Source organism: Mastomys coucha, unplaced genomic scaffold, assembly GCF_008632895.1.
Source record: "Mastomys coucha isolate ucsf_1 unplaced genomic scaffold, UCSF_Mcou_1 pScaffold18, whole genome shotgun sequence".
NCBI classification, from domain to species: domain Eukaryota; kingdom Metazoa; phylum Chordata; class Mammalia; order Rodentia; family Muridae; genus Mastomys; species Mastomys coucha.
Genome location: NW_022196900.1, coordinates 65,627,928 through 65,655,631, shown reverse-complemented (window position 1 = coordinate 65,655,631; position 27,704 = coordinate 65,627,928). Strand labels below are relative to the sequence as shown.

The window sequence follows — 27,704 nt, the reverse complement described above, 5'->3', positions numbered from 1 at the left end:
AGTGTAAACTAATGAGTGAAGTTCAAGAAAATTATGATTTTTAGCCCAAACAAATACTTTTGGAAGAGATGTTTCCACATATTTTGTATTTTGAAGCAGAAGGAAGGAATTCAGTTACTTTACAGTCCTAAAATTACACTGGGGTGTTCATAATGAGCACTCTGGCTCTAAGACAATGCACTTCAGGGAGTTGGTGATGAACTACACCCCACTGCTTGCTTTATTAGGTGCTCTTAAAAACAGATGATAAAACTACACCTTAGCTTCCCAGAAACATCTACTCAAAAGCAATAAATCCAGTAGAAATCATAAGATGAAAATTTAAGTAGGCCAAAAACTTCCAGACAATTTTGTTTTGGAATATTATACTTATTTTCAAATGTCCATGTTATATAAGGGCATATTTCATTTTAAAATGACTTATTAAATATGTTCCTCTCTTAAACTAACCTGTCTTTTCAGAACAATGAATACTGTATGGCTAATGTGTAATATCATCTGCTCTGAACATATAAGCAACAAGTGGAACAGAAAAGGGATAACTATATACTCCAAATTAGATTAGATGAGTACACTTCAGGGAAAATACATGTTTCCCCTCACTAATTATGCATTTGTTATGCTCAAAATCTACTGGAAATACATACTAACCAAGATACCTGTAATGTATTTAGGCATTACAATACACTAAGGCTGCTTAGATACTGATGTGAACATACCTCTGAGGATAAAGCCAGTTCATTCAAGGCTTTCTTTTCTACAAACACAGTGATTAGAGGGCTTGATCTATGAGCAGAAATGTTTGCACCCAGACACTTTCCCCTTTGGTTATGCTTTGCTTTCCTGATTAAGTGTACCTAGCTAGCATCCCCTGTGTCTTACGTAAAAACCTGGAAGCCACTACTTTGTCTTTTTTAACTACTGTAATAATTTGCACACAGGAAACAAGTAGTGTTTGGTGAATTAAATATATTCATTTAAAGCTACTTTTAATGAGGCAACTGCATTTGACTGAATGATTGTATGCCCCCCAAATTCACCCTTTGAAATTTTAATTGCTAGTGTATTACAAGGTGTTGGGGCTCTGGGAAATGATTAGGTCTTAAAGATGATGAGCTCATGAGGTAGACTGGCGCTGTAAGTGACTTTGGAGAGCCCTCTGACCCTTGGTCTACCAAGTGAGGACCAGTGAGCAGTGTCTATGAACCAGGAGCAGGCTCTCATCGGACACTGAGTCAGCTGATGGTTTGATCTAGGACTGTCCAGTTTCCACAACTATAAGCAATAAATTGTGGTTGAAGCTACTGCAGTCTATAGATTTATTATAAAACCCTGGATGACTAAATAAAAGATAATAAAATAACAGAGGATAATAATTGCTCTAATTCACTTAATAGCCTTCTTAGAACTTAAAATAATAATATTAATATGCTTCCTGACAAATTCTTCATAAATCTGTTAATGGCAACAAACTATAATTTAAAGAAATATTACAATGTATTTAATCAAAAAGGCTAAAGATAATTCATATTATAGACTTACAAAGTTTATAGAGGAGGCAAAGAGAAGTCTGACACAGGATTTCCTAAATCTTTTCCCTAGATGCTAGTTTGTGAGTAAACAATGTATAGAGGTATAAATGGGAAAAAAATTAAGAATTTTCAAAGGTGAAAAGGTTTCACTTTTTTTCCTGCATCAGTTTTCTGGTAGATGATCCCATAATAAAACCTTTCTTTCACTTGTTTCTGGTATCTATCAAACAGAATGGAAGGAAATTGTGTTTCTTACTTCTAAATTGTAGAGCACTCTAAAGGTTGACATGCCAGGAGCAAAAGAGCGAAACAAACTTTCCAAGATGGAGCTGGCACTTGGCTGATGCTGCTGCTTTGACGAAAGCGATGGAGACTTTGAAGATTGGGAGCTTGTTTCAGAAAGCAAAGTTTTCTATGTTTGGAAGAGTAGGAAAACAACAACAACAACAAAAAAAACATGTCTTAAAATCACACTTTAAAGAGAAGCAGATCTCAGTGCTTTGATCTCTTTTTCTCTTTAATATAAGCCACAATAATAAAGTTCTCAAAAAAAAAAAAACCAAAAAAAACCCAAAAAAACAAACAAAACAAAACAAAAACCCCCAAACTTCATAAAACCACCTAATTCTCTCTTCACAAAACATCAAACTCACTATACAACTGAGTTCAGTGAATGATGGTCACAATGCCTTGAGACTGCATTTTCAGAAACACTTGCAAAGTCATTTTAATTTGTTTCCATGTTTAAATTTTATGCTTTTAATAAAACTGTAAGACTGCTAATTTAGTATTTCTTTTCAACTGATACTAATGTTGTGCTTCAAGGTTATATGGATTCTCTCTCCACACCTAAGCAAGCCTCAGATAACATGACTGAGCAGATCCACATTTCAACTACTAAAATATTAAATAAAAAACCCAGTTTCAACAACTTTGATATAAATTAACTTCTTTTGAGAAATAGTTGATGTGTCAATCTCTTAGGGAACACTATTTTAAAAATTAAAACAAAATGAATTTTATTATTTTTATTTTTTCTGCAGGGTTAGGTACTGAATCTAAACCTTTGTATGAAACCAAGTGTCATGAGGCCCAAACCTTGTCTTTTTGAGACAGGACCCTGTTAAGTAATTCAGTGTGACCTTGAACTCAGATCTTTCTGCCTCGGCCTCCTGAGTGCTGGGATTACATGCAGGCACCAATAGCTCAGCCAGAATGAACTTTAAGTGTTACTTGTGAAAAAAAGTAACAATGACTCCATTGGGCAAGACTTCAGACATGGAGTGATGGGATCCAGGAAGGCATCTTTTGGGAACAGAGGTCCTTGGACCCACAGATCTCTAGTGAATCCAGGAATGTGAAGCATGCAGGACCATCCTCTCAAAGGAATGGACACATAAAATGTTTAGTCTAAATGACTCTTACATTATCTGCATACCCACAGATAGCCCAAGATCCCATAAGTAGAACAGAGGTAACTAATAGCCCTCCACTATCTGTATGACTGAGATCAGACCAGACCCTTCCCTAGGCCCTTAGCTAGTACAGGTAGTATTTTTCTAGAACCCACCTTCTTGGAAGAAATGACATGTATCCTGAGTTGAGTTTCAATGTACTTACATTTCCTTGTGCACTGGGAGATTATATTACACCAGGAAACTTTTTTTTCCAAATTATACTGTGTTTAAATTTGTTGGCAATAAATCACCTGGCATCAGACTTCCTGGGGTCTGACACAGGTTGATGAAGTCAATCCAAGTTTTCATTCTCATCTCTTAGTGCTTCACTCCATAGCCTGACACCTGCGGAGGCCCTCTCAACATCAAGAAGAGAAGCATCTCAACGCATCAGAACTGCCTGCCCCTCTAGGTACATATCTTTGGGCATCAGTCTCCTCTTTTATACCAGGAGTGCAGAGAAGACAATAGAAAAGGCTCTTCCTAATACTCATCTCATAATTAGATCAGTTTGGACTTTTTACAAAGCAACATAAGGGTCTGGTTTCAACATATGGCAAGGGTATTTTTCAAAAAAGAAAAGTATTATAGAAAGATGATATCATAATGACCTTCATAGGATTCAGATAATGTTTTCAATGAATCATGGCACAAAATTTCAGCTGGTTAAGGAACTATTAAAATATGAATACCTTTCTGCCTAAAGAATCCAGCTGGTCCAGGGCTTCTTGAATGGCCGGATCAGTGGGTATCAAGAGCAGAAGCTTCCGTACTCGTAGAGTTATTCTGAGAAAATTTCAAAAATGAAGTAAGTTTCTTTAATTTGTTTCATATAAGCTATAGCTTCAGTAACAGGTCTTTTAGTTTAAAGTTATATACTACTATGAAATAAATTTAGTGGAGGGATGGCTCAGTGGTTAAGAGCACTGACTACTCTTTCAAAGGTCCTGAGTTCAAATCCCAGCAACCACATGGTGGCTCACAACTATCCTTAATGAGATCTGACACTCTCTTCTGGTGTGTCTGAAGACGGCTACAGTGTACTTAGATATAATAATAAATAAATATTAAAAAAGAAAAAAATTTAGTATGTATATTTTAGATATGTAATGAAATATACTTCAAGTAAGATTTGCTTGGCTCATTAACTTGAATAACAAGCCTCACAAATCCATGCATTTACCTTGGCTCCTCTAAGTTGGCAAGCTGGTACAGCATGTCAAACACATTACATACAAGCGCCATCACCACACCAGGGAGAGACTTCTCCTGAGGGAAAAACACCAAATATAAATACATACTAGCAAAAGAAGTTTCTTTTTCTAACCAAACTTACAAACAATACTTGTTCTGAGAGGTTGGCACTACAAAGTTTGGGGGAGACTGAAGAATGGAGTAAAGGTCACTGCCTATCTCTGCTTCCCAAGTGATAGGAATATAAACATGCATCACCATTCTCTACTTTTTACATGGATGCTAGGGACTGAACTCAGCTCCTCATGGTTGTATGGCAAATACTTTACTCAGTGATCTACCTTCCCTGCCTCTGAAGTACTAAGATAGCACAACACATCTGAGTACTGAAGAAGGACCCGGTGGAGAGATAAAAACCAACAAATCAATGGAGAAAGATGTATGAGAGGCCAGCAGGAGGTCAGAGAGGAGGACCAAGTCAGTGCTTCACAACATCCCCAGACTAAGACTGGGAAATTATGTATCTTTTCTGCTCCAAATCAGTTCTCAGATACATAGTTTGCTTTATTCAGATCTTGCCAGAATAAAGAGATGTGATCACTCACGTCTGTACAGGCTGAAAGCGGAAAGGCAGTAGCTGTTAAGAAAGGTAGAGCAGTTGTCTCTACCTGTTCCATGGCATACGATGAACTGAAGACCCCACTGCTACTGCTGCTGGAGCTGGTTGAGGAATCCGCAGAGCTCCCGGAGGGGGTCCCACTGCCAGAAGTCTTCACGGTAAGAACTTGTTCATCAGAAAACCCTAGCTGGTGGAGGAGCTTTTGATCTTTATTCACAGTCAGCTGCAAAAGGTTGTGTCTTAGTTACTGAGAGCACAAGAGGAGGAAACTATTCAACCTGGGCCAACATGCCAACAATTGTTGTTTAAACCCACCAGACTATCGTTCGTAAATATCTGAATGTTGTCCACAGGAGAGCACAGCTGTTTGGCTATCTTCCACCGGACACTGCCTATGGTTTCATTGCTGTGAGCCTAGGAAATAAAATACAACACTGGCGTGAGAGAATTCATTTATTCACTTCATTTCATTACTCCTCTGGAAGAGCAATAAGTGCTCTTAACAGCCGAGCCTTCTCTCCAGCCTTTTGTTAATCAGCTGCTATGCACTGGACCCTTTGCTATGGGTCTTCTCAGGAACTCCTGCTCTTGGGTGGTCCCCCTTAGACAAGTGTTCAATGCTTTATGCCACACTTTCATTCCTCCTCCTTGTGTATGGAGGGAGGAAGATCTCAAGCCACTCCCTGGAAGTCATTTCTATTCCCATACTTTCTCAAGAGCCACCTTGTGAGCTTCTATACCTGCGGCTCTATCTGCAAGACTGTACTAACAAAAGCAACTACTCTGCTGCTTTACAAATCCTGCTTGAACATGAGCCACTCAGGGCTCCATCTTATCTAAGATAGTTTATATTAACATCTGCAAACAACTTATTATCCTTTACTACTACTTCCTCTTTATAACAATTATCTTCACTTGGCACTGTACATCTGTTTATACTCCAAGCTTTCCTTTCATTTTAGGCTTACTTAATTTTATGTATGTGTTTGTGTATGAGTATATGTATTCATGAGTGTGAAAACCAGAGACTGATGTCAAGTGTCTTTTTCTACTGCACTCCACCTTATTTTTTGAGACACTCATTGAACCTAGAGTTCACTGAATGGCTAGTCTCTAGGGATATCCCTGGACCCTGCCTCCAGCTCTAGGATTATTTTCACCCGGGTGCTAGGGATCCAAGCAGGCTCTCAAGCTTGCTCCCAGAAATCTCAGTCTTTATTTTCAATTTATTTATCAGGTATTGTTAGGAACCATCATTCATCTCCACCAACATCATTCTTATGAAAATAAGTATAGATATTAGTGTAAACCTACCTCTACAGTGAAGGTATCTTTGGTAGACTCGTAGGTAACATTAAGAGTTAAGAGATGTCCATGAAATGAGGCACCATGAGGTAGAATAGTTCGTGGGACAGAGTAGAAGTCCTTGAAAGAGATAAGCCAATGGAGTTAGACACACCAAGGCACAACTACACATGAAACACATGCTTCACCACCTCTTCTAGCAATATGAATAATGCTGCTCTAAAAAAGAGGGCATACCTCTATTGTGATCACATAGCGTTCTGCCAGAAGAAGCAGTCTCTCGATTATCACAAGTTTTGTTGATCTGTGAGTTACAAAGACCAAGAAAGTTTTAAAATATGTATGAAATGAATTGCTGACTTCAGCTCAATTCTATTCTATTTCACCAAACCCAGAATCACAGTCAACACTCACTGGTCAAAACTGAAACACACAAAGAGTAGACTCCCCTTTCACTCAGTGAGCAGTATTTAAGCCTGCTCACAGCTGCCACGCTCAGATGGGATATGGGAGGTGAAGCCAGCCTCTTCCCATGTTTCCTCTCCTTTTTAAACTGTTGTTCTATAAAAAAGTAGACCTAAGTCTTTAAGTCTTCATGTTCACCAATCCACCAAGAACAAACAATCAGAGAACTTGATGTTCATAATCTTATAACTAAAATATGACATAAAATTCTGCAAAAACATGGAATTGACAAAATTCCAATTTGATGGGAAAATCAGAAGACAAGTGGAAACAAACGTACCACTAACACAAGTTGTTAATTGAAAATAAAATCTGATGACTATTTGATCAATGACTTCCAGAATCTTACTTATCATCAGAGATAATAAGACTTGAGTAGCTTATGTTCAGTAGCTTCACCTGCTAAGGAACAGAGGTGCATGCTAACACCCTCGCTTTAAATAGTGTTGTCTCAATCACACTGTCCACCCTCCCAAAGGCAGATAAGAAATACCCAAGACATAATGGATAAGAGAAGTGAGCAACCTGTTCTGAGGCCATCTCAACAATGAACTGAACTACAGACAGCACTGTGATTGTGAAACTACAGCAGAATAACCCAAACTCCCTAGGCTACAGTCACTACAGATTCTAAAAAGTTCTCTTGAAACTAGTGAAATGAGATGAACTACAACATCTTACTCAGATTCAACTCTGAAATACCATTTATTAACATTTTTTAAATAAGAACACTTTAAAAATTATGTGGTCTCTTTAGCTTACTATATTTGAGATTCAGAATAAAAAGTGCTAGAAAAGAGGGGCTATATTCATTTAAAGTAGTAGATGGAAAACCCAATCCAATAGGCCATAAATGACTGATAGATAAATTGCTAAGGAGCTGAGCAACAGAACTGAACTAAATCTTAGAAACATTGTAATAATATTTCCATGCACATGCACACACAGAAACACATGCAAACAGGTGCATGCACACATGCATACAAGAATGTGGAAAGCATTCATTCTTATCATGAACTGACTCTATAATCACTTTGACCATTTAAAAATGGGGTCTGTGGGGGCTATGTTTCATTCCATCCCTTCATATTAATAAATTATAACATATAACACTCAGCATATTTAAAAAAAAAACAGATTTTAAAAGAATCTTGGAAAGGACATTGTCTTGATTACTCTGTGTGTGTGTGTGTGTAAAATATCTCAACAAGTTAAAATGCACCCACCTCTCCAGGAAAAAAAAGGACCGTACATGTATCTGCCAATAGAGGGCAGCAGAGGGATACTCAGAGCATTAAATTCTAATGATTAGGTTATACATAATCAAAGTAGTAGAAAATGAAGTCAATAAAATAATGTGTTCACAAGGCAGATGGGTAGGTACAAGCAATACTCAGGTGACTCTAGGGATGACCTGCAGATCTTTAGGGCACTGACAAAAGGTGGTTATTAGGAAACATACAATTAGGTTTCTCCAAGATAGAACAGCTTGCGGAAGCTCTGAGGACCCCAGTGAAGAGATGCTGGGGAGGACATGGCATAAACATTTTTAACAATATTCACTTTTGGGTTGTGTGCTTGTGTTCAGGTTTGCAGCCACTTACCTATAAGGAGACTGAACTGATGTTGCTACAGTTGGCATGGCAGTTGCAGTGAGCATTTTGGTTGCTCGGGTCACAGCATGTGTTAAAGTGGGGCCACCGAGTGCTGAACTGGCTGCCTGTAAAGTAGAAAATAACATTCTATATCTGGGTTTCTCACCCTGGTCTCTGACACTGAGGTTAACTTCTTGTTGCAAAAGCTGCCCTGGATACTGCAAGGTACATAACAGGATCCCTGGCCTCTAACCACTAGGTGCCAACCAGACTCTTTCCAGTTGAGACAATCAGTATTCACCAAATAACCTATCGGAGGCAAAATAAGAGCCAGTTGAAGGCTATGAGATGGCTCAGCAGATAAAACACTTGCCAAGAAAGCATAAGATCTGAGCTTAATCCCTGGAACCCAAGTAAAGAAAGGAGGAGAACTAACTTTCATAAAACCTTGTCTTCTGACCTCCACATATGCAACATGGGATGTGAATCCCTCCTGTTCACACACACTCACACACACACTCACACGCACACATACACACACACACACACACACACATACTCACACGCATGCGCATGCACACATACAGGCACACACGCACATATACACACATGCACGCACGTGCACACACATACTCACACGCATGCGCATACACACACAGCATGCACACACACACACACACACACACAGGCACTCACGCACATATACACACATGCACGCACATACTCACACGCATGCGCATACACACGCACGCACGCGCGCGCGCGCGCGCACACACACACACACACACACACACATACACACACAACTACTTACTTATATTGTACTCCATATAGAAGAACTCAAATACTTGAGTCTTTTATGATGACATATTTGCATGGAAGTCACAATTTGAGGAATATTGTATACAGTATAGAATAGTACGTTTGCCATGAGGAAGATCAATTTATTAACATCTGGGCACAGTGGCATTTATACTTTTGAAACACCCCATTAGCTATAAAACTTAAGCACAGATTTCAACTGAATATTAATCTTCAATACTTTAATTACCATGGATGGAACTAAGAACTAAGGTGGTCAAAGTGAATGAGATATTAAACCACAGGCCTGTAAGGAACAAAGACTGCCAACATCATGACTTCTAAGTCTCCTGCTGAGGTTTAAAACAGCATTTATTGTATAAATTAGGTGAAGCATAGACACCCTACTACCAATGTGGAATCTATGTACAATAGATGGTTTCTTATGTCCCAGAAGTGGGAGCTTGATGGACAAACAGATAGACAGAAGAGAGGATGAGATAGAAGGTAAGATTTTATACAGAGTATAATTGCTGTGTGTGTGTCAGCATGCACGCATATGCGCATATGTTCACATGTGTGAGCTCATGCATGTGGGGAAAGAATTTAATACTAGGTATCTACTGCTCTCCACCTTCTTTTTTGATACAGGGTCTCTTCATTGAGCCTGAAGCTCAGTGATTTGGATTAGACTTGCTGGCCAAGTGAGCCCCCCTGAGAGTCGTCTCCAGTACTGGAGTTACATATCCCCACAGCAATGCCTGCCCCTGGTCCTGAATGTAGTTCTCATGATTTGCAGCAAACACTTAGCCCCTGACCAACATCAGTGGTCATACCCATTCCCAACACCATGACTTGGCACTTTTGATCAATCCTCCAATAGTACCTAGCTACAAACATCAGCATTCAACATTTATCTGAAAACACAAACTTATAAAAGGGGAAAAGAACTCATTTAAAAGAGCAGTTAATAAATTTGTACTCACTTCTAGCCTTGTATAGCAATCGGCAATGAATTTCTTATGTAAAGACACTGAGTCCTGAAAGTCCAAAGTACATGGAAATTAAAATTAGACTTTGGCATTTAATTGTAACCATTAGTCAAGACAAAATACTAAAACAAATCAAATTGGAATGCAACAAGGATCGCAACTTACCAATAACAAAAGACACAATTTTTTACATTTTTATGTCTGAGTAACGTTTTTCCTTGGAGACTCACCTTCTTTAACCTAGGGTTTAGATTAATGTAACTGTAGTTTATGATTAATTGAATAGCTTCGTTAGCAATTTCTTCATCAGGTGATTCCATGGCAATTTTCCAAATGAAATCCATTCCTACCAACTCCAACTTTTCTACATACTGTGTAAAATTAAAGTATATATAATTAAACTTAATAGTACACTAGTATTATAAAATCACAGGTCATTATTTTCTGCTACGTTACTGAACCTCTGTTTAACAAAATGAAAACCACCATGTCAACACCCTACTGCACTGATACGGAACTCTCACATGAAAAACCACCAGAGGTGACAGGCATCCTCCATGGCGTTCAGAAGAGGTGCAGGGATGTTTCTCTAGACAGTCCTGACACAAGGCAGACATCTACCCAGAGAAGTTTCTCAATCAGAAACTGAGAAGGCTATTAATCCTGGGAACCTGATCCAGTCCTTCCCAAAGCTCAGAGAGAAACAGCAGGATACAAGCGCAGAGTATCTTGTATATATCCCGAGTACTTCAGGTAGCAGAACCTAGATACCAGGGACTTAGAAAAGATCAAATGCTTGTTTTTCTGTCTTAAGGACGTATGTGAATAGAAGCACTCTGTGGCTCTCCATTTCCCTACTTCATAGTCTGTCCCCACATTCCCCTGCAGTCCTTGCCACTGACATCCTAGGATGTCCACCTTTTCATTATCAGGTTCATGGGAATTGCTATATGGGAGCCTACTGGACCAATGCCCCTGGAAACCTAACTGATAACCACAGATGCAGAGGTGCTTTTACATGAGAGAGATGAAGAGTGGACAGACTTCCTGAGGGCTGGGGAGGGAGGCAGGGCTAGGCATGCAGCTGCCGCAGCTGTCAAGGAAGCCTCTGCCACTAATGCCGAGTAGGCAGGTAAAAAGACCCCCTTATTTAAACAAACGTGTTTATGTTTCAATTCATTAGAAGACAGTTTTTTTCCTTCTGAATATCAAGCTACATCAAATATTTCAATGTATCTAGATGGAGAATAAGATACGTACCAACTGAGCTCCTTGTCTTTTCAACCGATGATCACAGAGATTCACATTTTCAAAAAAAGTCTTAAATAAGTTGAAACCTAAGAGTATAGAATGCCAGTCAAACCCATGCACTCAGACACAGATAATCAGGGAAGGTCTAAAGTGAAGCAGAAGTGAAGGCTACAGCGCTCCGAACAATGGCTTCTTAAACAGTCATCAAAAGTGTAGTGTACAGTGTATGATGGTGCAGGCCTGCAGTCCCAGAGCCCAAAAACTCCAGATAAGCCCACTCAAATCCTATTTCAAAAAAACCAAAGACACCTTTGAAAAACCACAAGCAAGCCATACAACTTTAGTCCTAATCGGGAGGTGGAGGCAGACCTCTGTGGGCTGGAGCTAGACTGGTTTGCATAGCAAGTTCCAGACCAGACAGGGCTACATAAAGAAACTCTATCCTAAAAAAACCAGACAAATCAAAACAACAACCCACAAACAACAGAAGAAAATACATGTAAACCAGACTTAATCAAAATTTAAGACACTTGTGCTTCAAGGGGCATTATCAAGAAAAGGACACAACATACAAAACAGAAATTTTTACAAATGATGTATCTCCTAAGAAGCTAATACCCAGAGTATATAAGGAGCCCATACAACACAACAGTCTAATTAAAAAAAAGTCAAAATCATAATTAGCCATTTCTCCATAGAACCTATTCACATGGACAAAACCAGTTTGAACAGATGCTCAGCATCATTCATTATCAGGAAAACAAAGTCCTAACTACAGGACATAACTCACCACCTACCAGGACACCTTTTAGAAGGCAAATAAATAAAAAGTACTGACAATGAGGAAAATTGGAACCCTTATATACTGCGGGTGGGATTATGAAATGGTGCAGCTACTTTGCAAAAACAGTTTGGCAGATCCTCAAAGTTATATCTCATGGCAATGTGGCTCTAAAATTTATAACCAAAAGAAATGAGAACACAAAAAACTACTATATGAATGTTTATGGCTCAAAATGGTAACAACAAATGTTCACTGACCTATGAATGAAAATAATGGGACATCTACAGTGCAATATTATTCTCCTACAGTGACATCACAACTTGGGCATGCCTTGAAAACATTACTCTTCAGCCACAATCTGAGAGGCCAGGTAGGAAAGGCCCCAGATAGTCATATGATTTCACTTGTACCAACTGGGCCAGTCCATAACGGAAAGAGGTTAGAGGCCGGGCAAGGGAAGGTTGGAAAGTGGCTGCAACCAGTGCAGGGCTCCTCTTTGGGGGTGATAATGTTTACAGTTAAAAAGTAGTCAAGGCTGCACATGTGAGTGCAAACTAAAAGTTGCTGACAATATATTTACAAAATGGAGTTTTACAGAACTCAATAAAATAACTCAGCTAAAAGAAATAAGTGAAAGGAAGCATTATGTACCTTAATATATCTTTACCTAATGAATCCTATTTATTAAAGAATACCAGAAAGATATTTTCACAACTTAATCTATTAGGCTATATTGTTTTAAAACTCAGTAAGATACCACACAGTTATGAATGTGGAGAATTACAAACTGTTCAGCTGCTTCTGAGAAGTAGGATTAAAGTTAAGAATAAAATCTCTCACTATAAAAATATCTAAAACAAGTACTTGTAAGCTTTCCCTACCATTCATAGTGATTTCATACGACTCCAGTTTCAGAATCTTCTCCTTGAAGAGCTGCTGCTGAACGTCACTCTCCAGGTCGTGCTGCCCCTTTGTGAACCACTCAAAGCACATCTGTGGGTGAAGACAGAGCTGCCTCAGACCAGCCACAGTCCACCACAGACACAAACATATGGCCATGCAGATTGACAGAACTGCCTCAGACCAGCCACAGTCCACTGCAGACACACACATGTGGCCACCTGGATCGTAAAGAGGCAGTTTCAATACTTCTAACACTCCTGTAACTGCTCAAACAACAGAGGGACCTGAAATGTTTGGAGCTCTGAAGCGGATGGGACAGGAGCTCTTTCTGCTGGTCATGAAAACATGCACTCACACCTCTCCCTGGATCTTATGTCTTCCCGCTAGCACTCAGTCCTTTCAATATGCTTAGGAAGCAACTATTACTATTATATAAATAATCGCTCGCTGTCAAACGAGCGGAGACCAAGACTCATCATTAGCAAGTGCAAATGTTAAAGTCAATGTTTCCATTTTTACTGTAACTGTTCTTGACTCATGTTTTCATTTCTAGGGATATAACAATTTTAGGAACTAATATTTTAGCAGTGATTTAAAATTTAGTCTCACAGTAAAGGAGGAAAGTAAATTATACCACAATTCATTTTGTTTGCTTTGGTATAATAACCAGAATTGAACAAAACGATCAAAGAGCCCACACACTTATGGATTATGGATGTCTTTTTTCCCTAGTACTTACAGTTCCTACTCCACCATTCAGTGTTCACATACTCACAGTCACAGCAAACAGGACTCAGAACACAGATGACATGAGACACATGGAGGAGGGCGGAGTTTAGTACAGTGTCACAAACCTACAACCTTACACCTTACCTCTCGATCTAACTCACAGACGTCCTGGCCAGTCACAAGGCACTCCCAGATTTCTTTGGCTCGGTTCCACCCAAGATACAGCGTAGCTTCTTGTAAGAAAAATGCCAGAAATTTCAGATGTGCCTCTAAATACTGAAAAGAGCAATAATGCAACTGGTTAACACGTTTGAGGCATTCATTCTAAAACAAACATTACAACACAATTCTATAAAACAGATTTACACAGAACACTTGTCATGTAATTTACGATAAAGTAAGTATGACAAATGGACTTATCAGCCAATAATTCAAGAAGCAACCTCAAATTTATTATAAAGTTAGTTGATTATAGATATGAATGAAATTCAATTTCAGTAATCTCAAAGGAACCGTCATACTCACAAGTGGTGAAATTAAATTTTATTTCTGGTAGTTTTTTGATTTTCTGTTTTGTAGAGAGCAGGTCTTACTCTGAATTCTATAATAGCCTAGAACTGAACCTATATAGCCCATGCCATGAATTCACAAAAATCCTCCTACCTCAGTCTATGGCAGCAGTTCTCAACCTGTGAGTTGTGACCCCTCTGAGGAATCAAAGGAACTTTTCAAAGGTTACATGGAAGATATCCTGCATATCAGGATACTTACACTAGGATTCATAACAACAGCCAAATAGCAAAATTACTGTCATGAAATAGTAACAAAAATAACCTTATGGTTGGGGGTCAGCACAACATAAGGTACAATATTAAGGGTCTCAGAATTAGGAAGGGTGAGAACCACTGGTCTCATTGAGTACTGAATTACAGATGGGAGGCACTATACCCAGCTGAGATTTTTTTTAAAAAAAAAAAACATTATTAGCCATCAATTGATTTGAAAAAAAAATGCATGATCTACAGAGTTAATGACCGTTCCTAAGAAATACTATTTTTCTAAACTTAATTTTAAATTATAGTAAAGGGTTGGAGACACAGCTCAGTGGGAAAGAGTACGTATTGCTCCTGCACAGGGCCTGGGTTCAATTCCCAGCACCCATGTGGCGGTTCACAACCACCTGTTTCTCCAGTTCCAAGAAATCTGATGTCCTCATCTGACCTCTGTGAGCACCAGGCCCACATGTAGTGCACAGAGAAACATGCAAGAAAAACACAAATTAATAAACCTAATGAAAAAAAAAAGAAAAAATTGAAATTATAGTTAAGATTCAAAACCAATTCCTCATTACAAAGACTGCTCATGGTACTCTTTTATAGTTGTACCCAACAACTGTTTGTTTTACACTTCAAATAGAAAAAGTTAAGCACATCCCGAAAATCACAAAACACAAACACAGTGAGTGATACCTCCCGGTAGGTATAGCGGCCATCCACCAGTGTTAAGCCGGTTAACCCTCCAGGCCCAGCCACGGCTGCTGCAAGTCGGTGACAGGCTAGTAAGCTTCCCGTTACCAGCTTGACTATTTCAAAATTTTTCTTCAGGTCTTGAATAATGCTCTTAACAAAAGCAACAGAAATGAAAGTGGCATGAGAATCTGAAGTCATTTTGTTGTTTAATAAAATAGAGCTGTTATTTTAGAATGTAGCCCCAGATGAAAGAGCAAACATGAGATTACTTCTGACAGTTAATAAAATCAATCTGGTGTTTACTAGGGAACTAAGACATTGCTAAGGTTGCATCTGAGAGAGAAATGACTCTGTGAAAAGAGTTGTTGCACTCTATGTGCTTTCCTGGAACTCACCCCCAAATCCCTGACAGTAAGAATGCTCTACCTACTTCCTTAGACAAAGTCATCTTTTTGTAATAGAAAAGACTCTTTTTTGGAATCTTTTCAAATTTTGGAACTATCATTAATGTTTTTAAAAGCTAGCCTAGTTATCTTAATAAATTAGCAATCAAGAAAAAGGGTTAGGACTATATCAAGAGAAAGACCTCCTCTGAAAGAATTCCAAATGATTAAAAACCACTGACATTAATAAACGTAAGCCATTGAGATACTATCAATGCAACAACCTTAGCCATGCTTACTTATTACAATTATTACAATAGGCTATGCACATAAGAATCAAAAATAATTATGTTCTTACCTTGTCTTGCTTTTGATAGGTTTGTTTTATAAATGAACGAGTAATTTCATGAAGCTGACGTAAAGCTGGAACCACCCATACAAACTGCGGATTATTAAGTTGAGATGACTATAGAGTTAAAAAGAAGTTACATTAATTAGGTTATAACTAAATGGCAGTCATTTATTAGCTATAAAAAATGTTTGAGTCAATTATTTCACTGTTACACATTCTATAATTTTCCCTTTCATATTACTTATTTATAGTTTATCTCCATGCAAGCATAATTCAGCTTTCAACTTCTTACTCTGCATGCAATTTCCTAAGGCCAAGAACTGCAAACAGGAGTGGATGTGAAATGACAGTAAATGTACAGGGGGACATCAGCAAAAAACAGACAGGGAATTAGCAACTTCAGAGGACAGATTAAGTAGCACAGGGCTGCTAAGACATGTTGACTCAAAAAAAAAAAACTATGGCAAATCTGAACACTGACCTGGCTAGCAAGGAAAATGGACTAAGAATATGGTTTTCTTTAATTAATCTGATCAAATTGCTGGCAATGAGTTAAGTATTAAGGAAAATACAACCTGTTTTATTTCTATTTAAGGTACTCTACCTTAATAACTAAGTACGAGGCTTGGGTGCAGCTCCGAGGTAGACATGGCTTAGCGCGGGTGAGCTCCTGGGCCCACTTCTAGCGCTTCCCTGACTCCATCCAACCCCATTACTATTTTCATTAATTATTAGGGATAATTTACTCAGACTACACTTTATTTTCAAAGCACTTCAAATATACTATTTCTGAAACTGATACAACAATCTGGATCTTTGTGTTGTAGATCAAAGAAATCTGATAAGCATGCAATTGGCCTTTTAATCAATAGCATCTTTTGAACTATAAGCTTTCATAATAAAACTGTTATCAGATTAAATGGAGATTAAAGTCAACTGATCGATTATTAATCAAAACATCAATTAAAATCTTACTATTTATTTAAAAGGCTAATTATTTTTGTTTGAAGTTATTTTATCAAATCTTTCTGCAAAATGAAAACCCCGTTGAAAGGATATTATTGAAGTCTTAAAGAAATGCACCTACTACTGTAGGTTACTTTGTGTAAACTAATTACTACTGCCAAACAATACGTTCTCCTCACCTCAAATATATAAGCCAAATACCATAGTTCCTAGATTTTAAGACAAATTTCTATGACCTTTACTACTTCTCAATTTGATACTTCTTCAATTATGTCAATAGACACTTACCAGCTACTAAACATTAAATGTAAGCTTTTATAACTGTCTATTAGCTTTGTATATATAAACTTACCTATACATAAAAGGCATTTGTTCATCTACCTGTTATCTGATTTGAGCTGTTATTTAGTCTAGGTAGTACCAAACAAGGATGGCCTATAAACCTGAATTTGGGTTACTAATTTATTTATATGTTATCAGAAACATACCATGACATGGCACGACTACCCTGATGTGACTGTCAAAGCAGTTCAAGTCATTTTCAAAGCCAGAAGCTACCATGCAGACTGTTCCCTTGCGTGGAGCACCTTCACTTAGCACTGACTGCTATTACTGCCTTAAGCTGTACACTAATTCACAGAAGTTGCTCAACCTATGCTATTCAGCACTCAGAGACAAAGTTGCTCTCATGAGAGGAGATGAGCACACAAGCCTCCCCATGCTTCAGCATGCCTCAAGGACTGCTGGGGATGCAAGTCAGTGTTAGCACACTTGCCTACGCGTGCAAGCCCAGACTCAATTCCAAGTACCCACCATACCAAAGATTTCAGGGTGGTCCAAATCACTATTATAGATAATGATTACCAGTGTGTAAAGGTGAAACTACACATAATTGATAAAACAAAATAAAACAAAAAAAGGTTTCATTTAACCTCTGGTGTAAGTTTAAACAATGGTTGGTAAACAGAAAATGAACTTTTTTTTCTTGGTTTTGGGGCAGAGTCTCAGGTACCATGCATGGCTGGCCTCTAACTCACTATGAAATTGAAGATGATCTAGACTGTCTGAATCTCTTGCCTCCATCTCCTGAGTACTGGGATTGCAGACATGAGGTATCACACTTGGCTCATAGTGTGATAATGATGCAACTCTTATTAGGCCTTCTTTATGCCAGGTAAGCATTCTACTGAGCTAAAGTTTAACCCCAAAGGTAGTTTCTGTTTATCTTCTCTATAAATCTAGTAACTCAGCAATGTAGGCTACAATCTCTGGCATCTTCGAATCATAGAAATAAGGTATATATTGAAGGCCAACTACTTTTGAAGTTAGCCAGAATATTTTTTTGCTGCAACGAAACTGTAAAGACAATGAGGAAAACTGTGAGACTTGTATCTGAACTGACACCTTCCAAAAGGATACAAAAAATGAAATATATATATAAACCCTTTAGCAATAAGCAGATACATGTAAAAGTATCAGGACTAATTAGGTCAATTATGGCTAGTGGAAATTATACTTTGAGTAAATTAAGAGAATAATCGTGTAAGTTGGGTTAAGAAGCATTGCTGATGCAGTCTCTCTGAAGGATAGAAATCAGGAAACCATGTTAGCCATGGTCATTTGTGCTATTATTTTGTTAAGTTACAAGAACAATTCAAAATTCCTCTGATGGCTAAAGATGGCTGCAAGTAAACTGAATCTCTTTGATAATGTTACTGAATTTAGTGTGCTCTCCAAAGTAGAGTGACACCAAAGGAAGCTGTGAGGCTCAGCCGGGTGGCTGCAAACCTATGTTCGCATTTTCCTCCACCTTATGAAACCCAGGACACACTCACTGCCTCAGCAGTTAGACACTTTGTCCAGACACATCTCACTACACAGCCCACTGACTTCTACTCCTAAAGTAGGCATTTCCATGCAGTACCTTAGGAGACATAAAATCTAAGTCTACTCCAATTTCTCTTATTACTACTACCCTCCAAGCACCTAAAGAAAGTGTTCATATTTTTTTGAGTTCTCCATTCTTAGGGCTGAACATGCCCCCTCTCATTTCCTTATTTGTATTGGTTTTCAGTTTTAGATTTTTATCTAGAAACAAAGTAAAAAAATTTCTACAGATAGAAAGTCTTTAAGCAGAATTTTCTCCTCCACTATCTGCAGCACTGTGAGACTGTATACTGCAGATGCCTGGCTAGCTTTCCTGTCTATCCTATCCTTCAGCAAACAGAAGCAACTCACTCATATCCATAGATAGATCAACTGTTTCAAATCTAAAAACCTGAGTTCTAAAATTGAAAGCTCTTTTTTTTTTTCCTTCTGGTTTTGTGTTTTTATTGGGGTTTATCATAGGCAGGAGCTAACCACAAGGTATGCCCCTCCCACCAACCAGGTCCATTCTAATCCTCTAGCGTTTCCTGGGACTTTTTTCATTTTTCTTTGTGCTGCTCCGTGTGCAGCTAGCAGCAGCTTCAGGCTACTCCTTACAAAGTTTCCTTTTCTTCTTAGGGGTGGTGGGGCTTGCTGCCTCTTCTGGTTCACTGGCCACTTCCTCCTTAGGTGAAGATTTCTTTCTCTTAGGAGCACTTATGGTGCTAGTAGCTGTCTCTTCAAGATTACTGGCCTGAAAGCTCTTCTGAGTGCTAATAATATGTATGTTTGAAACTTTGATTTTGAATTTGGGATGTTCAACATGCAAAGTCTATGTAAATATTCTAAAATCCAAAAAGCTCCCAAACTGGAAACACTGTAGGTCCCAAGCATTTCCGACAAGGCTATTCAACCTGGGCAAGTACAGCTAGATGTGTCTTCCTGGGTGCAGGGGAAGAAGAGGGGGGAACTGACGGTTCCCAGAAGCCTGCCAGGTACTGTCAAGAGGCCTACAGACAGCCTACGGAATAGGAAAACATCACTACTGGAGAAAACATTATTTCTGTTTGTTTAGTAACTATTTTTTGGATGGAACATTTAAACTTTTAATTGAAGGAAATAAGAAGTGAAGTAAGAGACAAAGGGTTGGGGTGGACAGTGGAGGGTATAAATGAAGCAAAGGGAAGAAAGAGGACCAAGGGAGCTGAGGGGACTTTGGCAGAATCTGTAGAAATAAAGTCAGAGTTTCTGAACATGACAGTGGAACTTGGGAACTTGGAGTGTCAAAAGCAGCAGGAAGGGAATCAGTTGGGGGAGAAGAGGTAGCTGAGGGCAGGAGGGGAGTAAGAGGTGGGTGATCTTGTCTTACCCTTCGCTTAGTTTCTGTGTAGCCTGGCAGGGAGACATAATCCCCAGTCAGCCCACCTTGCTGCCTGGCAGGAAAGGGCATAGCATAGAAAAACACCTTTAGTGGCAGTAAATAGTTCACTCCCCTGCCAGGGGGCTTTGATCTTCCCACTGCCCCCCTTGAGTAATGTGCACTGTGAGTATCTGTGAAGCACTTTGCAAGTGCCACTATAGAAAAATGCAAGCTATTGTCATACAGGGAGAGCAACAGGGCACTAAGACTTCCTTTCTGGGAGCAGCAGGGAATAAAAAGGAATAGCGTTCCTTTTGAATCTCATAAAATGACCAGAGTTTCCCTTTGCTGTTGTATTGTTATAAAGCAACAGACATGAATGAAGTGACTGCAAAGAGAAGCAATAAAGACGCAGTAATGCACCTGACTAGGACAGCTAGGTGATGCTCAGTGGGACAAGGGAGGAACAAAGGTCCAAAGGAGTCTCTGGATTTAAAAGCCATTTCCCTCAAGGGAAGGAAATGTCCCTTCTGCTTCAACCTGCATATCTATCTATAAGGAAAAAAATGTCTGTTGCCTAAAAGAAAAGAACACTTTCCTAGAGGTTCCTTTTTCTTATTGATGCTATTGAAGGACATATGTTTCAGTAACTCAACGAAAATCATTCAACCATAAGAGAAACTGCTAAAATATGTGAGTCACTGAGCAGAGGGAACTGGAAAATTTAAATTCTGAGTAAAAAGCAAGCATTAAACATTCATCATTCCTTTTAACCCCAGCATCACTAAAGCTAGATCTTATGCAGAAAAACCCACTGATCAAAGTTCAATGTCAGAAATAGGAAACACCACATTTTTTTTAAAGATTTATTTATTTATTATATGTAAGTACACTGTAGCTGTCTTCAGACACCCCAGAAGAGGGCATCAGATCTCATTACCGATGGTTGTGAGCCACCATGTGGTTGCTGGGATTTGAACTCAGGACCTCTGGAAGAGCAGTCAGTCAGTGCTCTTAACTGCTGAGCCACCTATCTAGCCTGAAACACCACATTCTTATATTCCCACTTGAACTTTGTAGCCAGATAAACTGAAGTGCACAAAAACCTAGTAAATCGCCAAAGCTTGTAAGCAAGAACTATGTGTCTATGGGTATTCAGATGAAAGCCAGCGGTATACTCCAGCTCCTTTGAAGAAACACCAATGGAAACCATGGAGAGGGTTAGCTGATGAAATACTAGTAAGTCTCTCTCTATTTTTTACCAGAAATGTTTCCATGTTATTAATATGAAACTCCAAAAGCAGAATTGTTCCTATATGGCTGGGATGTAAATCTAGGGCTGCCTGAGCTCTGTCTGCAGCTCTGATCAGGGCTGCTGTAAGAAAGAAAGCATGCACATGTATGTGTGCAGGTGCACTGAACACCTACCCCTCTTGTACACCGGCATTACATGCACCTTCCCCTGCTTTCTCCTATCCACAAATATTCACTTTCCCTTATGGGAGAAAAATGGGGACTGAATTTATTTAAAATTCGATGTGCTTTAAAAATTATATATACTCTCTATATACTTTGTAAGGAAAATGATGCTGAAAGTCATGCAATTTCATAAAAATTACTTTTCAATGGAACCCTAATTTTTTCCATTTAAGGGTAAACAGCTACTAAGTTCTAAATAAAGCATAGCTCATATAGATCAATTTGTATATTAATATTAGCCTAATAAACACTAAAATCTTAGAAGTAGGATGCAATTATTAAAGGTAATTTAAAAAATTACAATACCTTAGTTGGTTCCATATGGAAATACTTACCTTAAATCCATCTTTCTTGTTTTTTTCCAAACCCGACCATTCTCCAGGCTGAAAATTCAGTGATATATAAGTGACTTGGTAAAAATAAAACCTATAGCCCCAAATTTGGATTCTAAGGTAAAAGTTTCCAAATAGGACATTCTACTTAATTTACATAATAGGGAGGAAATTTTATTGGCTCTAATCACTCAAAACAATATTACTACTCTGACAACAAAATTTGAGTAAAGCCAAAACCAACCCTTTTAATGTCTTCTATACATTTAATGATGTAGCTCCTCTTGACTGCTTCCTTCACTGCATAGGCATCACTAAGGATGGTGAGGTGCTCCTCCAAGGCTTGCTGAATAAGGCTACTGGGCAAGGTTGGAAGGTGAGCCAGTTCCCAGAGGACATCCAACACCTGCAATAATAGCACCAGTATGATGAGCCATCTCATAGGCATAGAAGAAACGTTTTAAGTATTTGTAGCTAGAAAAATCCATTTGATTTTCCTGCCTTTCCAGAAGTAGCCTCAAACCGAGCTTCCCGGCCGATTCGTCCAATCAGACTCAGCAACTTCTGTCTCACTCTGTCGCTCTCAGTCTCCCAGCTCTGCACAGGAGAACAGACAAGACACAGAGGTGTCACAGTCAAGCTGGTAAAATTAGCAAAAACGTTAAAATTTGAACTAAAAAGGTTAATAAAGAGAAGTGCATTTAAAGGCATCTGCTGGGGGATGGACTCAGAGTTTAAACTTTACCTTCTGAATGAGGACGAACAAATGATTAAGCTGATCTGCATTAAACTTCACAGCTGCTGCAGCAATAATTGTGTGAATGTTCTCAATTACTGTAGATGACTGTCCTGACTAGAAAAAAGGAGACGCCAGGAGAAAGTTAAGTACCGGGACTTGGCAAAACCTAAGTCTTCTTGCTGACAACTTACATAGTGATTGCAGTCTGATTAGCACTCACTTCCATGACAACACTGGCCAGTTACACAAAGCAACTATTACTAATGGTCACCTGGCTGCACTTCCACTCCCAGGAGCATTATGTCTTTTACGTGTGAAAAAGTAAAAGAATCAAGATCTCAGTCAGATATTTATTTTAGGAAGAGAATAAAATATTTTCAACAAAAATTCAAATAGATTTATTTTGAACTGATAAAATCACAAGGCAAATATATGTGTAGTGTTTTTTTACAGATTAGCAACCAGGGCTTCAGTTGAGAGTATTATTGGCCCCATTTTAAATGTTGCTTATAAAATCTTTATGACTTCAACCAGTACTTTTGACCCAATGGCCAGTAAGTTTATATCAGAGCTATAGACTGATACTATACTGAGGGTCTGATACTCATTTTATGACCTCAGTCATGCAGGTTCGTTAACTTTCTCTACAACCACTATGGATATGTAATTGTTCATTAAACGTAGCAGGCATTCTCGTTCTCTCTCTGTCTCTCTGTCCCACACCCCAATCTTCACCCGATGTGGGTTCAGAATATATACTGAGAAAACATTATACATGAGGGTATTTACCAAGGCCAGCGGCCAGGTATGGGAAGTAAAGTCTAGGAACCTAGGAGTGCTTTTCTGCAATCCTGCCCAACTGTAACCCTTTCTGTATTGCTGGGAAGGGAATCAGCTAAGTGCTCCCACAGTGCCCTGTCAGTTAACTTCCTGTGATACGCAGTGAGTGGAAGTACTGGGAGAGGAAGGAGTGTTTCAGGTTCAGACTCAGAGAATGAATATAGGACTGGTGGGCCAGCGTGGGCTCTGGCATTGCTAGTGCAAGTGGCATTGCCCACTTTCATTGTCTGCACCTCTCAAAGAGATTCCTCCCAGACGTCTCCCATCTTAGCAATACTTTGTTTTTGTTCTAAACTTATAAAAATTTATTTATGTGAGTATTTTATCTGCACATATGCCTGTTCGCCACATGAATGCATGCTTTGTAAACAATTCCCCAGCACCAAGTCCATGTGTCTGAAACGCCTAGCAGTTTGTTTCCAAACAGATTTTGACTGCTACAGAACTAAGTGGACACAGGTAAGAAGAGCACTGGCTTTCACTATGACTTAGAACTTACAACTTGAAACTCTGGTAAGATGTACACATGAAGGTGAGGCATGTACATATTTAGATGCTACACTGCTTAGTCTAAATTAGTGATTAATAGTCAGCAACACACAAATGTAATTAAAGCCACAGGAGTGGATGAAACTGACTAATGAAAGAAAGCTTTTGAGGTGAGAAAGGGCAAAAGATTAAGGCTTGATGGAGAGAAAACAAAGCAGAAGAATGAGCTAACAGGGACTTTCAGAAGGAGTGTTAGCTAGGCATGATGGAACACATCTATAAACCTAACACTCAAGGAACTAAGGCAGAGAATTTCAAGTTTAAGACCAGCAGCAACTACAGCTAGAACTTGTCTAGGAGAAAAAAAAGACAGTAACGGAAGCAATGAGAATAGAAAAGGAGAGCCATGTTGGAGTCTATCACACTGATGAGTTCTGAAAAGCTGAAATCTAAAAACCTGCTGTTACTATCAAACTCATGTATTAGACTAAATAAGAAGAATTATAAAGCAAAGTAAGAGGACTGAGAAACACAAGCTGCACACCTATCCCTAGCTCTGCACTAGCTGACACACAGCTTTCTGGAAGGCTTTGACCTTTTTAACAGAAAAAAATAAGAATAAACTCTGAAATGTCTTGTGAGTATGATATTCCTTTTATATATGTAATTTATTTTTTCTGGGACTGAGAATGGAACCCAAGGCCTTGTATTTACTAGGCAAGTGCCCAATTACTAAGCTAAGTTCCCTAGTTCCCTACCCCTATATATGCAATCTTAATAAACCATAAAACCAACAAGGTATAGCTGACCTAGTGCAAACCAGAGGAGGTCCCCTGGTTTGACTGACTCCCCACCACACTACCCGCTTTCCTATAGTTCAAACATATCAGGAAAAGGCAAAAATAATTCTGCTCAACTTACTTGTATCTTCCAAATTTTAGTGAGTTCATCTAGTGACAATTTACTGCCCAAGAGTTCAATAATTCCCTTTATGCGATCACAGTATTGTGCTTGGTCTATGTTGCCTAATAGAGGGAACGTCAGAGGGGGAAACAGATGCAGTGAATAACAACTCTATTAGTGTAAAGCAATAATAACTTCCTAAGATTACCTAAAGACTAATAAAAATAAACAAGATGTTTATACCTTTTAAAAGTAAAAATAATTTATATGTCAATAATTACAATTTTTATTTTTTGAAAGCAACTTACCTTCCAGTGCAATTGACAGAACTGAGTTTTCAACTAGCCAATCTAGTAATCTGTCTGTATCTATAGCATTCTTCACAGACTTGGATAGAGTACTGTCTTCTATTAGTTTTGTTACCTAAAATGACAGCATTAGTATGAGAATAAATATGCATAATCAAATCTTCTCTCACATATGTATGGTCATTTTATACACTTATAGAAGTCTAATAATTAATCAAAATATTTCAAAACTAGCATATTTCTTAAAAGTTAATAACTAATTATGACATCTCCTTAAAAAGAAAATGGAAGCGTTCTTAGAGCTCCACTTAATCCTTAGACTACCTGTGGCTGGCTTAATGACAAGGACCCAACCCAAACTGCAACCATGACTTGTCCTCCACATTTTATAACTGAAGGAGGAGCCCATCTCTGGTGATGGAAAGCCAGGTGAAGCTTGTGGACGATCTGTGGCCAGGACAGACAGCTGGAATGAAAGTGATGCCCGGACAGAGTCTTGGCACTGGCTGCTCAGACTGTCCTCGTTCACACGTGCCTTTGCTTATGCTCATGGTCTGGTTACCCAAGCCTTCAGAGATGTGAAACGTCTTAGTTCCTTTCAATAAAGTCTTCTTTTCACTTAAAATGATCCAGAAGGAGCTCATTTGACTTAGAGCCAAAAATCAGAAAACTAACTGGACTCATGAATTAGGTTGTTAGCTTAACCTGCCATCATTGAACCCAACCACATCGTTTGAGCAGAACTAAAATAAACTTTAGGAAGCTGAGAAAAAGTACTTTTAGCATTTTGCTTAGACTTGCATTATTATTACAGATACTTCATTTTGTCCTACCATTAGCTAGAAGATAAAGTTATATGTCAAATAAAAAGAATTTCCCTTAGTAAATATCTAAGGATACTGTAGGAAATTTCACAAAAAAACAATTTTTCAGAGAGAAAATTTTGAAAATAATACAAATATGACCTTCACTAGCAGACAATTAATACATAGTACCACTATTTTCTCTGTCTTTCAGAGTCAAGAGAATTTATCTTCTTCCAACATCTTTCTATTAAAAGACACATGTGAGTCAAGTGCACACTTACCTCCTTGAGGGAATTCATTTTTGCACTGAAGTGTGGTGACTTCAGCATGCGCAGCAGGATGTCCAGGCGAAGATCATCCACAGTCGTCACCAGGGCAGGTTGGAAGCGCATGCAAAGTAACTTAATGGCAGACAAGAGCTCAGGGATGCTAACCAACCTCTTTCATTTAATAAAAACAGAAAAACAGAAATGAACAAACAAAAACTGTAAAAACATCTTGATATTAATTCTCATGACACACATAGCAGGCTAACAGTGGCCAGGAGACAACACATATTTACATGGTCAATTAACTCTCTGAAATAAAAGCTATTTGGTGGGGGCAAAGAAAGGAAAAAGGATTGCTGTAGATGGGATTCAAAGTAGGAAAGTCTTCATCTGTGTCAAAACTACTCTAAAGAACTTCAGATACACTCAAAAATACAATATGATTCTAATCTAGCCTGATTGTAATATTATCAAAATTATGTTAGAACTCTGAATTAGGTATCATTCCTGAGAATACCATATTTGTTCTATTTACTGAGACAACACTATTCTCAGTTGTTTTGAAAGTAGTTTTTTGGGGGAGGGACAGGAAACTTTAATTAATTTGACATTAACAGCATATCAAGAGGATCCAGAAAGCAGTGGCATGGGAATTTGTCAAGACTTGGTTTTGCGATCATGGACGAAGCAGTGCTAGGCTCTACCTGTCTAGGGAGTAATTACCTTGTCTTTGAGGTCTTTCTCCTCTACACTCCGCACATCCTGGATTGTGGTAAGGATGACCGGGTCCAGCATAGGCTATAGACATAAAACACTAGTTATAAAGAACTCCTGAATCGATGCTACAATGGCTACTCCTCACCTGCTATTCACAAAGGAGAGGGCACAGTGAAAGGTCTAAGTTCTAGCTGGCAGTGCCACCACTAACTAGCTGACCATCCCACATGCCCTTAACTGATTCAGTGCCTCTATTTCTTCAACGTAACACAAGCGAAGTTCCTCACTACATCATGTAAGAGTCATCTGAAGAACAATTCAAGACACATGGCCTTGCCTTTTAAAATCGTAAGAAGTATGGCAAAACCTTCTGTTTGTTTGAGACAGGGTCTCACTATGTAGACTTGGCTGGTCTGGAACTAGTCTAGTCTCTAACTTAGAAATCTGCCTATCTCTGACTCCCAGGCCTGGCACGAGTACTTTTATAATATTTTTTATATTTGACTTTTAAAAATGGATACAAGTAAGCATAGACTATGTAAAACATTCTGTATACAAACTACTTTATTATGAATGAGATCCAGGACACAGTGCTCCAGAATGAGAACACAATCACACATTCAACTCTAAATTGTTCCGTGAGAAACAGTAAAATAGTAACTAGAGGTAAAATGACTTTCCAGTGAAATAAGCAATTTAAAAAATTAGATAGAAAAACAGTGTTTGGCTGTCAGAAGCAAGAATATATGGTCCGTGAGTGAAAATGTCTTCAATCACTAATCCAGACACAACTTCTTCC

General features: G+C 38.6%; 1 protein-coding gene across 1 annotated transcript in view; it reads right to left on the bottom strand.

Annotated features, from left to right (window-relative positions):
- Window positions 1–27,704, bottom strand: part of Usp24 (ubiquitin specific peptidase 24) — a 133,297-nt gene that overhangs the window by 56,778 nt on the left and 48,815 nt on the right. The window contains exons 9-31 of the mRNA XM_031378039.1: window positions 26,912–26,986; window positions 26,201–26,359; window positions 25,114–25,228; window positions 24,824–24,927; window positions 22,580–22,687; window positions 22,336–22,431; window positions 22,079–22,240; window positions 21,838–21,885; window positions 15,838–15,945; window positions 15,097–15,246; window positions 13,772–13,903; window positions 12,877–12,988; window positions 11,221–11,297; window positions 10,191–10,331; window positions 9,955–10,008; window positions 8,177–8,292; window positions 6,345–6,411; window positions 6,117–6,227; window positions 5,118–5,216; window positions 4,852–5,025; window positions 4,173–4,258; window positions 3,682–3,775; window positions 1,789–1,944 (exon numbers count right to left, since the gene is read on the bottom strand). Of these exons, the coding sequence (XP_031233899.1) occupies window positions 1,789–1,944; window positions 3,682–3,775; window positions 4,173–4,258; window positions 4,852–5,025; window positions 5,118–5,216; window positions 6,117–6,227; window positions 6,345–6,411; window positions 8,177–8,292; window positions 9,955–10,008; window positions 10,191–10,331; window positions 11,221–11,297; window positions 12,877–12,988; window positions 13,772–13,903; window positions 15,097–15,246; window positions 15,838–15,945; window positions 21,838–21,885; window positions 22,079–22,240; window positions 22,336–22,431; window positions 22,580–22,687; window positions 24,824–24,927; window positions 25,114–25,228; window positions 26,201–26,359; window positions 26,912–26,986 (2,544 nt within the window). The remainder of the gene's footprint in view (window positions 1–1,788; window positions 1,945–3,681; window positions 3,776–4,172; window positions 4,259–4,851; window positions 5,026–5,117; window positions 5,217–6,116; window positions 6,228–6,344; window positions 6,412–8,176; window positions 8,293–9,954; window positions 10,009–10,190; window positions 10,332–11,220; window positions 11,298–12,876; window positions 12,989–13,771; window positions 13,904–15,096; window positions 15,247–15,837; window positions 15,946–21,837; window positions 21,886–22,078; window positions 22,241–22,335; window positions 22,432–22,579; window positions 22,688–24,823; window positions 24,928–25,113; window positions 25,229–26,200; window positions 26,360–26,911; window positions 26,987–27,704) is intronic.